Source organism: Peromyscus californicus, unplaced genomic scaffold (assembly GCF_007827085.1).
Source record: "Peromyscus californicus insignis strain IS unplaced genomic scaffold, ASM782708v3 Scaffold_6__1_contigs__length_162567912, whole genome shotgun sequence".
Classification (NCBI taxonomy): Eukaryota; Metazoa; Chordata; class Mammalia; order Rodentia; family Cricetidae; genus Peromyscus; species Peromyscus californicus.
This window is the reverse complement of record NW_026294584.1, coordinates 138983364-138997297: the sequence shown is the minus strand read 5'-3', so window position 1 is coordinate 138997297 and position 13934 is coordinate 138983364. Positions and strand designations below refer to the sequence as shown.

Genomic DNA, 13934 nt, shown 5'->3' with positions numbered 1-13934 from the left:
GTAAATTTCTAGGAGTGAGGTGGCGGTGCTGAGGGTGGGGATCGCACTAAACAGAGCCCATGGGCTGAAGAGAAACATTTTATTTGAAGGTATTCTTCAGGGCACATGCAGCTCCCATCACGGACCTCTCTGGGACTGCTGTCCCAACCCAAGGGAAATGTGAGCAGGGGCCAGGTCAGAGGCCTGTGAGGGGCACCTGGAGGCCGACTGACAGGTGAGGTCTGAGAGCGATGGAGAAAGCAGTGGAGAGGCAGGGCCGGGGTGGGGACATCACAGACCCCAGCTCATCCAAACTGGCCTAGAGCCAGAGTGTTAAACTCTTGGTTCCACCGGAGGATAACCTCCTCACTTTTAGCCGGGCTCAGCACGTTGTAGTTCTCGTTCATCATACATCTCATGCGGTACACCTACAAAAGCATCATGTGTGTATGGAGCATGAAGTGAGGAGGAATCAGAACCAGGGGCAGGTGCTAGAGGGCAGAAAGGAATGCAGGTGGGGTTTCAACAGTTCAACCTCCTTTAAGACGGAGGCGGCCTAGACTCAGACAGGAAGCAACTTACCGTAGTAGGTTACCTGATGAGTAAGGCTGGGAGGCTGAAACTCAACATCCCGTTTTCAGGCCAGCTAAGGGTCTCCCGCTGGGTCCTCAGGGCCCATCCCTCCTTTCTGTACCTCCCCTGCCCACTCCTGTCTGAGAGGGCCTGACTCACTCCAGACTAGGAAGAGGAGGAGGCACCATGTAGAGGTCTCTGCCTCACAGATGCAGACAGGGAACTGTTTCCACAGCCCAGCTTCTGGAAGAGAAGGGCTCAGAACAGACCCTCCCAGGAGGGTCTGGGACTGGTAAGGGGTGAGGACAGGGTAGGGGCTCACCTTCCGGTTCTGGTTTTTCATCAGGCACTGTTGGCTTTTGAAGGAACAGTAGTTTGGGTACTGGACATAGTCTGTGTCACAAATCTACACCAGGAGCCAGGGAGAGGGACAGAGTATCAAAACCCTGACGGGACACCACTCTCTCCATTAAGGGTCATGGCAGTCCTGGTGGGCCAGGGCCTCACACAGCTGGGGTGCACCCCACTGTACCTCCTTTTTCCTTCTCCCACCCTCAGTGCTGGGTTCCTGGGAAGCGGCCAGGTGGTAAGGGGAATCAGGAGTGCCCTACTGGCCAGCTGATTGGGGGTATAGAAGGAGGTAGTTAAGGGTCCAGTGCATGAGTGGCCAAGGGCTTGCTTAGTACACATAGGCCCTGGGTGCCATGCCTAGCAACACACATACACACACACACAGACACATACACATACACACACACACACACACACACACACACACACACACACACACACACATACACACACACACAGACACATACACATACACACACACACACACACACACACACACACACACACACAGAGGTGAGAGTATATAGAACACAGGAAGGGGACCCAGCTCGTGGTCCAGTTATCAGGAAGCCTGTTGATGATGGGCGGAAGGCCCAAGGCACTCTGATAAGGGACAGTGGGTCAATCATTCTCCTGTGGACCTTGTCTGCTCTCAAACCGTGGAGTGGGATAGGGACCCGCTCTCAGCAACCATAGTTGACCAACAACTCGGAGGTGGTAATTTGGGGGTGAGAGGAAGTGTGCTGATTTTATTGATGGGGAAAGCACTGGAAAAGACGGGGAGAAGGCTTCAGGCTGAGCTAGGGAGGCAAGTTCCACAGGGCTGGGCAGAGTCGAGGCTTTGACTGTAGCAGTGAGGAGAACTTGGGCCTGCAGTGACTTGACCAATGCCACTCAGCAAATGACTGGCTGAGCCAGGGCTAGAACCTCTATCTCCATCTCACCTCCCAGTCTGCAGCCTTCTCCTGGGACAGGGTTCCTACTGCTTTGCTGAGTGTGACCCTCATTTACTGGGGGAAGGGTCCATTGGAAGAATGGTAGGAGACCACTATGGACTGGGTCTCAGAGCCAGGGTCGCAAGCTCAGGCTTTCCAGAACAAGTACCTAGGAAGAACTGGGAGTGGCCGAGGGGGCTAAGGTTGAAGGAGAGAGTCTGACCTTCGTGGGGAGGTCCCCATCCTGGAAGCTTAGGAACTCAGCCTTGAGCCATTTGGAGACTCGTTCATCTTCACAGCCCTTCATGGCAAGCCGGTTACACCAGAAGTCAGAGCTGAGCCCTCCGTACATATCTAGCCCACCAAAGCGGCCTTTGTCTGGGATCCTCGCCTGTGGACACGAGACATGTGAGAGGCACAGGCCTCTCCACCCCCAGGCCGCCTTCCCATGCTCCCTTCAGCTTTCCCACCGCAGGCTTCCCGGTTGAGGTACCTGGTTGCCGGTGGATATGCTCTGGGATGAGAGGAAGGGGCTGATGAAGGGTATCTTGTGGGAAGCATCACAGTGCTGCCTCAGCACGTTGCTCTCAGCATGGCACTGCTCCAGCTTCAGGGAGCAGAACGCACAGAGGGGACAGGCAGCTGTGTGTCGCCGTCCAAGACTGTCACAGACCTGGGACAGGGGTTTGAGTGAGAGGCTGAGTCGTGGCAGGCTCCCAGAGCACACAGCATGATGGTTGACGTTTTTGTCCTAAGGCCTTTTGCTGGGCTTTTCTGCCCTGTCCTCCTTCCTAAGACTCCCTCAGGGACCTCCCCTCAGCTCTCAAGTAAACTTCATCTGCAGGTGGCATCCTCATCTTTATTACCAGCTCTGATTTCTTCCCCAAGCTCCAAATTCTCCTTGCGAGGTAACTCACAGGCATCTTACATGGGGGAAGGGACTCGTCCTTGCTTAAGCAACCTGAGAAGGACTGTAATTCTCTTCTCTATTCCATTAATGACAGTGCAAATCCTATTTGCAGAGGTGACAGCGCTGGCCAGCAGAGGCAGGGACATCATAAAATTGAGTCCTGCCTAAACTACTTGGTAAGACACTGCCTAAAAAAAAAATAAGCAATCAGGGATTTACCCTCTTGGGAGGCAGAGGCAGGAGGATCAGGAGTTCAAAATCCTCAAGTTCCAGACCAGCTTGGCCTACAGAGATCCTTTCTTTAAAAACAAAATAAAAAACCCAGTCAGGCACGGTGGCACATGTCTTTAATCGCAGCACTCTGGAGGCATTGGCAAGTGGGTCTCTGAGTTCCAGGCCAGCCTGGTCTACACGGTAAGGCACTGTCTCAAAGTCAAAAACACCAAATAGACGTCATTAAGCCCATAAGTACTAACAAATAACATTGGCACTTACTCATGGGGAGAGCAAGGCTCCAGGCAGTTAAGAACATTGCTCAAAGCTGGACATGGATCCAGGTCTTTCCATCTCTCAGACCCACTCTCCATCAAATGCCTAGTTCCAAACCTGCCAGGTCCTGTAAGCTCTTTCAGAGTGGGGTTACCCATCTCCCAGCTGAGTGCTGGTCCTGAATGAGTGTCATCAGCATAACCAGAAACATCTGGGCCAAGCACACCTTCAGGGAATCCCACCATCACCCAAGGCGCAGCCTGAAACAGGGTGTGGGCTCCTTCTCAGCCCCTGCTTACCCTGCAGCAGCTGGCAAGGGAGATAGCAGCATGACCCTGACCCCAACCCTTTATGAGTTTTCCCTTTCCTGCAACATTAAATGCCTCAGGTGGCATCCAGACTTTCCACTCTATCTTTTGACTCTATCTTCTGCTACTAGGTGCTCAGTAAAATGGACTCTGTTCCCTTATCCAAACATACTACCCTGAGTCTATGACCTCTGAATTCACATGTTTCTAAAAAACGTCTCTCCAGCACAACCTTTAGTAGTACTGCGGACTCCACACGAACCTCCCGCGTCAGGCTCAAGCTCCTTCTGGCCAGAAAATGTGTTCATTCTGAGCTCCTCACGAACTTTCAGGTCTTGCTTTCTGCAGAGCCTTCGTGCGTACCGCCCCCTCTACTAAGAACCCTGCGGTAGCGGCGGCGGGCCCTCCCTTTGCCTTGTTAACGGCCTGCAGGTCTCAGTTTAGACTCCAGTTCCCCTAAGAACATTCTCTGATCATTGCAATCGTGCAGAGTGGCCTGTTCACGACACCACCTGCTTCCTCGGCGCTGTCCCCTTGTTCCCTTCACAGTGCTGATCTTCGCACAGTGCCCAGCTTCACTGGTTGTACCACGCATCAAATCCAAGTGCCTCCCTTGGACATGAAAGCACTCTCCCACTGAGCACGCCCCAGCCTTATTTTTCCATCTCGTTCTCCCCAATTAGTTCCGAGAGCGAGCAAGCATTGAATCTGCTCTGCACACAGCCAGCGTCCCAGGTGTCTGGCAGACAGTTGGTGCCCACTCAGTGTTTGTTGAAGAAACAGATGAATGAATGGTAGGTTGGCTCTCAGTGGTTGTTTGCTAAATTGTACTGTTTCAGAACCAAGGAACTGTGTGTGGTAGGGTGCACCTGCACACCCAGCTACTGACTACCAAGGCTGAGAAGATCACTTGAGCCTAGAAGCTCCAAATCAGCCTATGCAACAGAGACCTTGCCTCATAGTAACAATGACAGCAAAGGAGCACTTCAAAGCACATATCTTTCTGGGCATGGACTTGCTAATTGTGGAAGAAATGTTGGAACCAGAATCTTTTTACAGACTCCCTGAAATGCTGTGGTGGTAGTCTTGATTGTCAACTTGACTAGGTCTAAACTCAACTAGAAGGCAAGCCACGGGGCACTCCTGTGAGGGACTCCCTTGAAGAGACTCTTTGAAGTGGGCAGAGCCACCCTAAACGTAGGATGGGAACTCAGATGAAAGGGAGATGGGAGAAGGAAGTTTTCCTTTTCATTCCCTGGCCTTCACTCTTGCTGGCAAGTCCATCTATCCCCTGCTCTCAAAGATGCATTCCTTACTGATATTAGAACCTACTTCTTTGGGATTCCCACGTAGACTGAAGACCAGCTGCTGCTCTCCAGGAACCTTCCCTGCTTCAGTACCTGATTGGGACTGCTGAGACGTCAGCCTCATGGATTGAACAACGGCCAGATCCTTGGCCTCTCTGGTGTGAGACAGTCGTTGCGGGACTACCCAGACCACATCGTCTAAGCCAATCCAATAAACCCCCTCTCAATATATCCATCCATTCTACTGGTTCTGTTTATTGAGAGAACCCTAATACAGACTATGGCACCAGTCCCCATGGTGACAATTATCCACCTGATGGCAGGTGGCATTGTGGAAAGCGCAGTGTGTTTTCCTTACTTGAATACTTAAGGATTGATTTTCCTTTCTTGCACGTAATTATTCTGGTGAAATCATCCATAGACTTGCAGAATGCCTTATCCACCACCGTGGTACTGCACACAGCTTTGCTTCCAATCAAGGAACTCACTTCTAAGCCAGAGAAGTAGTCAGGGGGCCTGTGCTCATGGAATTCATTGGTCTTACCAGGTTTTCTACCATCCTGAAGAGAGCTGGCTTGATAGAGAGATGGAATGGGCTTTTCACTTTTTCAGTTTTGTGTGTATGGATGCTCTGTGTGTATGTATGTCTGTTCACCACTTGGTGCCCTTGGAGGCCAAGAGAGGGTGTCAGATCCCCCTGCAACTCGAGTTACAGATAGTTGTGAATCACCAAATGGGTGATAAGAATTAAACTTGGGTCCTTTGGAGGGCAACCAGTACTCTTAACCACTGAGCCATTGATCCAGGAATGGCTTTTTAAAAGACAGTTACGCCGGGCGGTGGTGGCGCATGCCTTTAATCCCAGCACTCGGGAGGCAGAGCCAGGCGGATCTCTGTGAGTTCAAGGCCAGCCTCGGCTACCAAGTGAGTCCCAGGAAAGGCGCAAAGCTACACAGAGAAACCCTGTCTCGAAAAACCAAAAAAAAAAAAAAAAAAAAAAGACAGTTACAGTGCCAATTAGATGGGAGTAGCCTAGAGAACTGGAGTGTTTTCCAGAAGACTGTATATGTTTTGAATCAATCTCCAATATACACTATTATTTCTTCTATAGCTAGGATTCATGGTCTAGGAATCAAGGCGTAGAATTGAGGATGGTACCACTTACTATCACCTCTAGTGACCCACTAGGAACATTTTTTTTTCCTGCTCCTTGGACTTTTCTGCTCTGCTAGCCTAGAAATTTTGGTTCCATAAGGGGGAGCACTCCAACCAGGAGTCACAAAAAATATTACATTTCATTAGGAGCTAAGACTTCCAACCTGGCCACTTTGGGCTCATGATACTTTTAAGTCAACAAGCTAAGAAAGGAATACATTTTTAGGAGGGGTGATTGATCCAGACTACCAAGGGGGAAATGGCTTCCTTCTTCACAGTGGACATAAGGAAGATTATGTCTGGCGTGCAGAAGACGCTTTAGGGCTCTTGTTCTCAACCTTCCTAATGCTGTGACCCTTTAATACAGTTCCTCATGTTGTGGTGACCCTCAATCATAAAATCATTTTGTTGCTATTTCATAACTGTAATTTTGCTACTGTTCCGAATCATAATGTAAGTATCTGATATGCAGGTTATCTGATATTCGACCCCCCCCCCCCAAGGGATCATGACCCACAGGTTGAGAACCACTGCTTTAGGGCATCTCTTGGTGTTAAGTTAATGCCCCGGTGATGAAGGTCAATGGGAAATTAGAACAACCCAATGGAGGTAGGATGACAGGATCCAAACCCTTCAGGGATAAAGGAAAGGGTCACCCCTCCAGGGAAAGAACCAAGGCCTTCTGAGGTGCTTCCTGAGGGGAGGAAATACAGAATGAGTAGAAGGTGGTAGTTACAAATACCAGCTAAGTTCATGTGACCAGTCACAGAAATGAGGATTGTAACCGATGTGTTTCCTGTCCTATTTTGTTAAGAACGTGTTTGTGCATAGATACACATATATTAAGCAGACATTTGTTTTCTTTCTTCTATTTCTTTATCATGTAATGCAACACTCACTGAGATAATATCAGTGTTTAAGTACTGTAATATATATTATCATATGTAAATTATGGGACACTAAAACACTAAGCATTCCTCAAGGGATTTTGCCACCTATTCTTAAATAATGTGTTTAATCATATGTGGGGTAGTTATATCACATGTAGGCAGAATTATAATTGTCATTTTTTTCATGTGGAAATTGAGCATGACATGAAGAGATTGGGTGTCAATTGACAAGGGGTGAATTTCTGATGGTGAATCTTGGTTGTCAACTTGACTGGATTTGAAATCAACTAGAAACAAGCCACTGGGGCTCCTGGGAGGGATTTTCTTGACCAGATCATTTGAAGGGGGAAGACTGATCCTAAATGTGGGCAGCACCCTGCAGACTGATGGGAGAAGACGGCTTTGCTTTTCGCCTGCTTGCCTTCACGCTTGCTGGCAAGTCCGTTATCACGCTGACGCGGCATTCCTTTACGGATTTTAGAACAAGCTTCTTCAGGCTTCCAATGTAGACTGAAGACCAGCAGCTCTGCAGGAATCCTCAGGCCTCCAGCGCCAGTCTGGGGCTGTTGAGACGTCCAGCCTCACAGATTAAGCAACTACCAGATTCTCAGCCTCTCCAGCCATTGTTGGACTATGTGGACTGTATCATGTAAGCAAATCTGGTAAGTCCACTTTTACTATATATTCATTCTATCAGCTCTGTTTCTTTAGAAAGTCCTAATACAAATGGTCTCTGTTACACATTGTTTTTTGGAACTGGGGATTGAACCTAGGGTCTTCTGCACGCTAGGCAAGTGTTCTACCACTGAGCTCCATCCTCAGCCCCGTTTACTTTTTTATTTTGAGACGGGGTCTCACTAAGTTCTATTCACTCTGCTGCCCATTCCACAGAGTGAACTTGTGACTCTTCTGCTTCAGCCCCCTAAGCAGCCGGGACTATAGCCTTCACCACTAGACCCAAAAGGAAGAGGTTCTATGAACCTTCTGAAAAGAAAAAGAGCCGAGTCTAAGGCGCAGCTAGTTACTGAAGATGCTGAACGGGATTCAAGGGATGGCTTACAGGCTGAAAACTTGAAGAGCTTAAGGATGCATTCAAGACCAGGCTGGCTTCCAGACTGGGTCTTCAACCTTCCTCTATGGTGGCTGGAGATGTCCTTCCAAGGAATCTCTTCAACTATGTCTCATGGTTTCCTTGCCCAGCCCCCTCACCCATGGCTCACACAGTGCCAGGCCCATGGGATGTCCAGTGGCATGTATCCATTAAATAGCATGGTGGACATACCGAATCCCCGAAGCCAAGGATCTCCTCCTCCATGTAGCTCCAGGCCTTGGCTGTGGGAGTCATGGTGCAGGTATTCTCCATAATGGAATAGCATAGCACCATCATGGTCTCCGTGTGGGGCAGCTGCAGGAGGCTGCAAGAAGACAGTACAGACTGGTGGGGATGGGCTGGGGGGGGTGGGGTAGAAAAACCACATCTACTCTTCCCCTCCGCTAAGCAGTTGGTCTTGGTCATATGCATTCAGCATGCTTAGCAGAGGACTTCCATCCTGCAGTCTGAGAGGACCTTGGACCAACTGCCTACTTTTACAAATGAGGAACTGAAGTCCAACATGGAGAAACAGTGGCTGGAGAGATGGCTCAGTGGTTAAGAGCAGTTGTTGCTCTTCTAGAAGACCCAAGTCTGGTCCCCAGCACCCACTCTTGTAGCTCACAACCACCCATTTACTGTAGTCCCAGGGGATCCGGCGCCCTCTTCTGGCCTCCATGGACACCTGCACACATGTGCATACACACACATATATATATACACACACACACACACACACACAGACATGCACACATACACCTAAGTAAAAATAAAATAAAGAAAGAACAACAACAACAAAATGGAGAAATAACTTTCTGAAGGCTTTAGTGCTAATCAAGGCCAGAGATAAGACCAGAACCCAGGGTGGGGCTTAAAACAAGGGTTAGCACAGAACAGGAGGGGCCCGCCATTGCTAGCTCTGCCTGAAGCCTAAGCAGGTCTGAGTGGGTCTGGAGACCAAAGCTGGTAAGTGGGCTTCGCAATTCCAAAGAAGGCAGCAGGGACGGCAGGGCCCATGAGGGGGTCACAATCTCCTGTACCTGCCAGTGCTTTGGCTTCTCCAGGAGTTATCGTACAGTTCATTCATTTCGTCCATTTCTTGGGCTGACCGAATGAGCTCCTGGATGTTCTCCATCATCAGTGGAGCAGAGTCCACTTCTCGGACCCGGGGAGTAAAGGAGGAAGGGTTGGAAGACAGAGACTCCGACTGAAACTTGGGCTCCGAGTACGACTGCAGATTGGACATTGACTCCAGACCCTCCTCTGTCCCCTGCCCCTCTTCCTGCTTTGTCTCCTCCTCCTCCTCTTCCTCCTCCTGCTCCTCCTGCTCCTGCCCGTCCTCTTGTTTATGATCTTGTACTAGCTCCTGCTTGTGCTGCTCCTGCACTTGCTTGTGACCGCCCTGCTGCTCCTTGCCGCCCAGGGACAAGGACGACTGAAGCAGTTCCTCCACGTTGTTGTTGAGCCGCTCAGGCCAAGGCTGGAAGGCCTGGCGTTGTTCTGTGGCTGCAGCGAGGTTTGGAAGGGACCAAGAGAGAAAAGAAGGGATCAGACTTCCTCCCCATGGAGAACCACATCTGCATATGCTGCCATGGTGGTACAGGCCTGCAGTCTGGGAGGTGGAGACCGGACTACTTCAAGTCCAGCCTCGGCTACCTACTGAGCTTGAGGCTACACGAGGCTGGAGACCTTATCTCAAAGACAGTATCAACACAAGTTTTTGTTTGTTTGTTTGTTTTTTCAAGACAGGGTTTCTCTGTGTAGCTTTGCGCCTTTCCTGGAACTTGATTTGGAGACCAGGCTGGCCTTGAACTCACAGAGATCCGTCTGCCTCTGTCTCCCGAGTGCTGGGATTAAAGGCGTGCGCCACCACTGCCCGGCCTCAACACAAGTTTTTACGTTTGCTTGCTTTTCAGTCAAGAAATTGGGGCTGCAGGGTGGTTGGCATAGCACTTGCAAGCATGGAGACCCGAGTTCAGCCCTTAAAGTCTATATAAGGGCTGGGATGGGAGGGCTGGAGAGACAGCTCAGAGGTTAAAAGCATGGACTGCTCTTCCCAGAGGTCCTGAGTTTAATTCCCAGTAACCACGTGGTGGCTCGCAACCATCTCTAGTGAGATCTGGTGCCCTCTTCTGGCATGTAGGCAAAACATGCAGACAGCACACTGTAAGTGTAATAAATCCTAAAAAAAAAAAAGCTGGGTATGGGAACATGTGCCTATACTCTGAGTGCTGGGAAGGTGGAGACAGAAGGATGCTGAGGGTTTACAGGCTAGCCAGTCAGCTCCAGGTTTCTATTAATTATTATTATTATTATTATTATTATTATTATTATTATTATTATTATTATTATTTGTTTTTCAAGACAGGGTTTCTCTGTGTAGCCCCGGTTGTCCTGAACTTGCTTGTAGACCATGCTGGCCTTGAACTCAGAGATCTGCCTGCATCTGCCTCCCAAGTGTTGGGATTAAAGGCATGAGCCATCACCACCTGGAGTTACAGACAGTTGTGAGCTGCCATGTGGGTGCTGGGAATTGAACCCAGATCCTCTGGAAGAGCAGCTGGGGCTCTTAACCACTGGGCCATCTCTCTAGTCCTAGCTCCAAGTTTCTTGAAAGAACCAGTCTTCAAAACTCAAGTGGTTTAAGCTGGACATGATGGTACACACCTTTAATCTTAGCATTCTGGAGACTGAGGCAGATCTTTGTGAGTTCCAGGGTAGCCTGGTCTACATAGTGAGTTCCAGGCCAGCCAGGGCTACATAGTCAAACCCTGTCTCAAAATAAATAAATGTGGTGACTGAGGAAGACATTCAGTGTTGACCTCTAATTTTCACATACATGTATACACACACACACACACACACACACACACACAAACTATTTGTACATAGTTAACTAACTAAAATCAAAATTAAAAGATATTCCCATAACGAATATGTTGGTGGTACATGTCACCTTTCTACTTGCCTTACAAATGTACTTGTTCCCTAGAACAAATGTTACTTGTATCCATCTCACCTAGAGAATACCATGTATTCTAAGGAACTAGCAACTAATTCCTTATATTTGAATGAGGGGGATCCTAGGAATCAAGCCCAGAGCCTCATATATGCTGAGCATATATTCTACCATTGAGCTATGCTCCCAGTCCAAACACTCTCTAAAATGAAAATATGAATTTACAAAAGGCCTGGAAGGTTTTTATTTTTATTTTTCATTTCACGTGTATGGGTGTTTTGCCTGAATATATGCCCGTACATCACATTCATGCAGTGCCTGTGGAAGCCAGAAGAGGGCGTCGGCTGTTCCAGGCCTGCCCTGTGAGGGCTGGGAATTGAGCCCAGATTCTCTGGAAGAGGCGCTAGTGCTCTTAACTGGAGATCTGAGTTTGAGGCCAACCTGTCTTCGGAACTAGGAAAAGCAGATTCTGACGAAGGCCTTAAGTGATAGTGGAAGAAGCTCTGAGACAAGAGAGCCTTGACTTACTTCACGCAAAGCAAAAGCTTCTCGCTCTTCTCCCCAACTCATCACTCTTACCGAGAAGGTTTGACACCCCGAGCCCTGGGCACCATGGTTTCCCAACATGGGAGGTCTCACCTGTGGCGTGGGATGCCATGGGGGATGTCATGGTGGTGGCAGGGACTTCTGGGGGAGAGTCTATCTCCTTGAGAGTGTTGGGTGAGAGGATGGAAACTGGCTGGGAGCATCGGACCCTCTGCAAAAAAAAGGAGAATGGGAACGCCTTTTCCCAAGAGCAGCCTCCCCAGCAGGGTCCTCCTCAGTCCCCTGCCCAGCAAGTCACAGCTTTCACAGCTCCTGGGCAGGAATGAAGGAACACAGTTCCTCTAGGGAGCCTGTAGTCCTAAGAGAGGGCGTTTGTTTAGGCCACGTGCCTGCCTTCACTCTTTCCCAGCTGACTTAAATAAAAACATGGACCCTTTGAAGCAACAGAAGGAAGGGCATAGCTCTGCCTCTCCCCAGAATCTCTCTTCTCTCCTTTACTCAGAGGAACAAGGGTTGTTCAGCCCATGTGGGCAACTGAAGTGAGACCGTACTCACCTTGGCAAACTGACAGGGAGATGAACTAAATGATGCCCTTCCTGGACACCTTCCTCAACTCCCCACTCCCACACACTCTACCTTGGTTCTGGATCAACAGATCCAGCCTTCCTCACCTTGGCGTAGTAGACATGGTTGGAGCAACGATACTGAGCAAATTGGCAGAAGGACTCAAACCAGGAAGCATACGGGAGGTCAGAGCAGACAGCACCTAAGAAAGGACAGCACCCATGGAGAGTGGTTACAGGAAAGCCTGGGCTGGGTCAAGGTCTCCACGAGTGGAGAACAGGTTCTGGGGTGAGCTGCCAGCTGTGTCCCTGCCCCCTCTATGAGCACGAAGCTTTTGCCCTGAGCCTAGTGGACCTCTGGGTGTCTAGGTTTCCCCACCGGTCTGGCCCTCACCATCTGGTACCAATCCGTGGTTTTCATATTGGTCCAGCTGGACGAGAGTGGGGTTCCGGCAGCCGTGAGTTGCACGGAGGCGGCAGGTGGTCTCTGCCTTCCAGGTTGGGGTCAGCAGGGCGAAGAAACGTTCATATTCAGTGGATGAGAGAGGGCTGCCTGGAGTGGAGGCCGAAGATGAATCCTCAGCTGAGAGAGGTGTTACAGGCAGGAGCCGCACTGCAGGGAACGGGGACAGACGAGAACAGACCTTACCCCCAAACATACTCCGTGTCCAGTGGCCAGACCCAGACTAGAAGTAGACGCCCCATGAATTAAGAACTGGCATGTTATGTGTATGTGTGTGGGTGTCGGGGGAGTGGGGGGTGTCTTGGGTGATGCCTGATAACTAGAGTGTCCCTAGAGATTTCTAGGGACAAGAGATAAAAGTCCAACCTTTCCCAAGCCAGGAAGTGGTCCAGTTCTACCACATGGAGACAGCCGTCTCAGAACCCACGAAAAGGGCTCCCAGGAGGCAGGGGCCTCAAGTCCTTTGGGAGCATAAGGAATCCCCAGGGAAGATCCACCCGCGTTTTCAGACCAGGGCAGCCTCCGTCGGCCAACCCTCGCCTCTCACCTTCCAGAAGCAGCAGAAGGAAGCCAGCAGCTAGTTTCATCATGGCCCGGGAAGATCCACCCGTGTTTTCACACCAAAGCAACCTCCAACGGGCCAAGTCTCGGAGAGCTGTGGGTCTCGGGCGGCTAACGCGGAGGCAGGAGGCGCGGCTACTACGTCACAAAGGTGAGGGCGGGGCCGGGCACGAGGTGAACTCCTGTGAGGGCACCAGTTGTGGGGGGCCGTGGACCGAGGGCCGAGCCACAGGCTGCACAGCCCTTCCGGTCCCTCTTCAGCAGAGTAAGCCCTCTGCTGCTTGGTACTACTTGCTTTGAATTCATTTTCGCGCTGCCGGGAATTGAACCTAGAACCTCGCTTCTCCCACCACAGAGCTAAAACCTCAGCCCTGCGTACTACTTCCTGCCGCTTGGCCGTAAACCCAGAGGGTGTGTATTAACACCTCTTTTACAGACAAAGAAGGTGGGCTTAAGGAAGCAATGTGCCTAGTTGTATGGAGACCTAGCTCCTGAGTCTAGGCAGCACCCTGGGCAGCAGGGCAGGACTGAAAAAGGCAGGGGCGACCTGGCCAGGAGCTATGGAGGACACCTCTAGGTAAGAAACAGACCCAAAGCCGGGCGGCGGTGGTGCACCCCTTTAGTCCCAGCACTTGGGAGGCGGAGGCAGGTGGATCTCTGTGAGTTTGAGGCCTGCCTGGACTGTTACACAGAGAAGCTCTGTCTGGGGGGGGGGGGGGGGAGCCCCAAAGTTAAAATGAAAGCAGGATCAACCAAGGTGAACACACGTGTAGAATGGTTCAGTGGTCCAAGGGACTTACGTTTCCAAGAGAAAGGTGACCAATTAATTCATTGGGGGATGGGAAGCAAATACTT

The 13934-nt window shown here is 50.3% G+C and overlaps 1 protein-coding gene across 3 annotated transcripts; it reads right to left on the bottom strand.

Annotated features, from left to right (window-relative positions):
- Window positions 1-65: 65 nt before the first annotated feature.
- Acrbp (acrosin binding protein) lies at window positions 66-13878 on the bottom strand. Of its 3 annotated transcripts, none has more exons than XM_052722073.1 (10): window positions 13066-13878; window positions 12450-12668; window positions 12164-12258; window positions 11586-11703; window positions 9028-9493; window positions 8180-8312; window positions 2332-2511; window positions 2062-2229; window positions 875-958; window positions 66-407 (listed from the first exon to the last, which is right to left on the bottom strand). In XM_052722073.1, exons 1-10 carry the CDS (start codon window positions 13106-13108, stop codon window positions 285-287), a joined length of 1629 nt encoding a protein of 542 aa, XP_052578033.1. In that variant the 5' UTR covers window positions 13109-13878; the 3' UTR covers window positions 66-284. The 3 variants fall into 3 exon arrangements, with proteins under 3 accessions (XP_052578033.1, XP_052578034.1, XP_052578032.1); XM_052722074.1 differs by having other exon boundaries at window positions 296-795; XM_052722072.1 differs by having other exon boundaries at window positions 296-958.
- Between the last annotated feature and the right edge of the window lie 56 nt (window positions 13879-13934).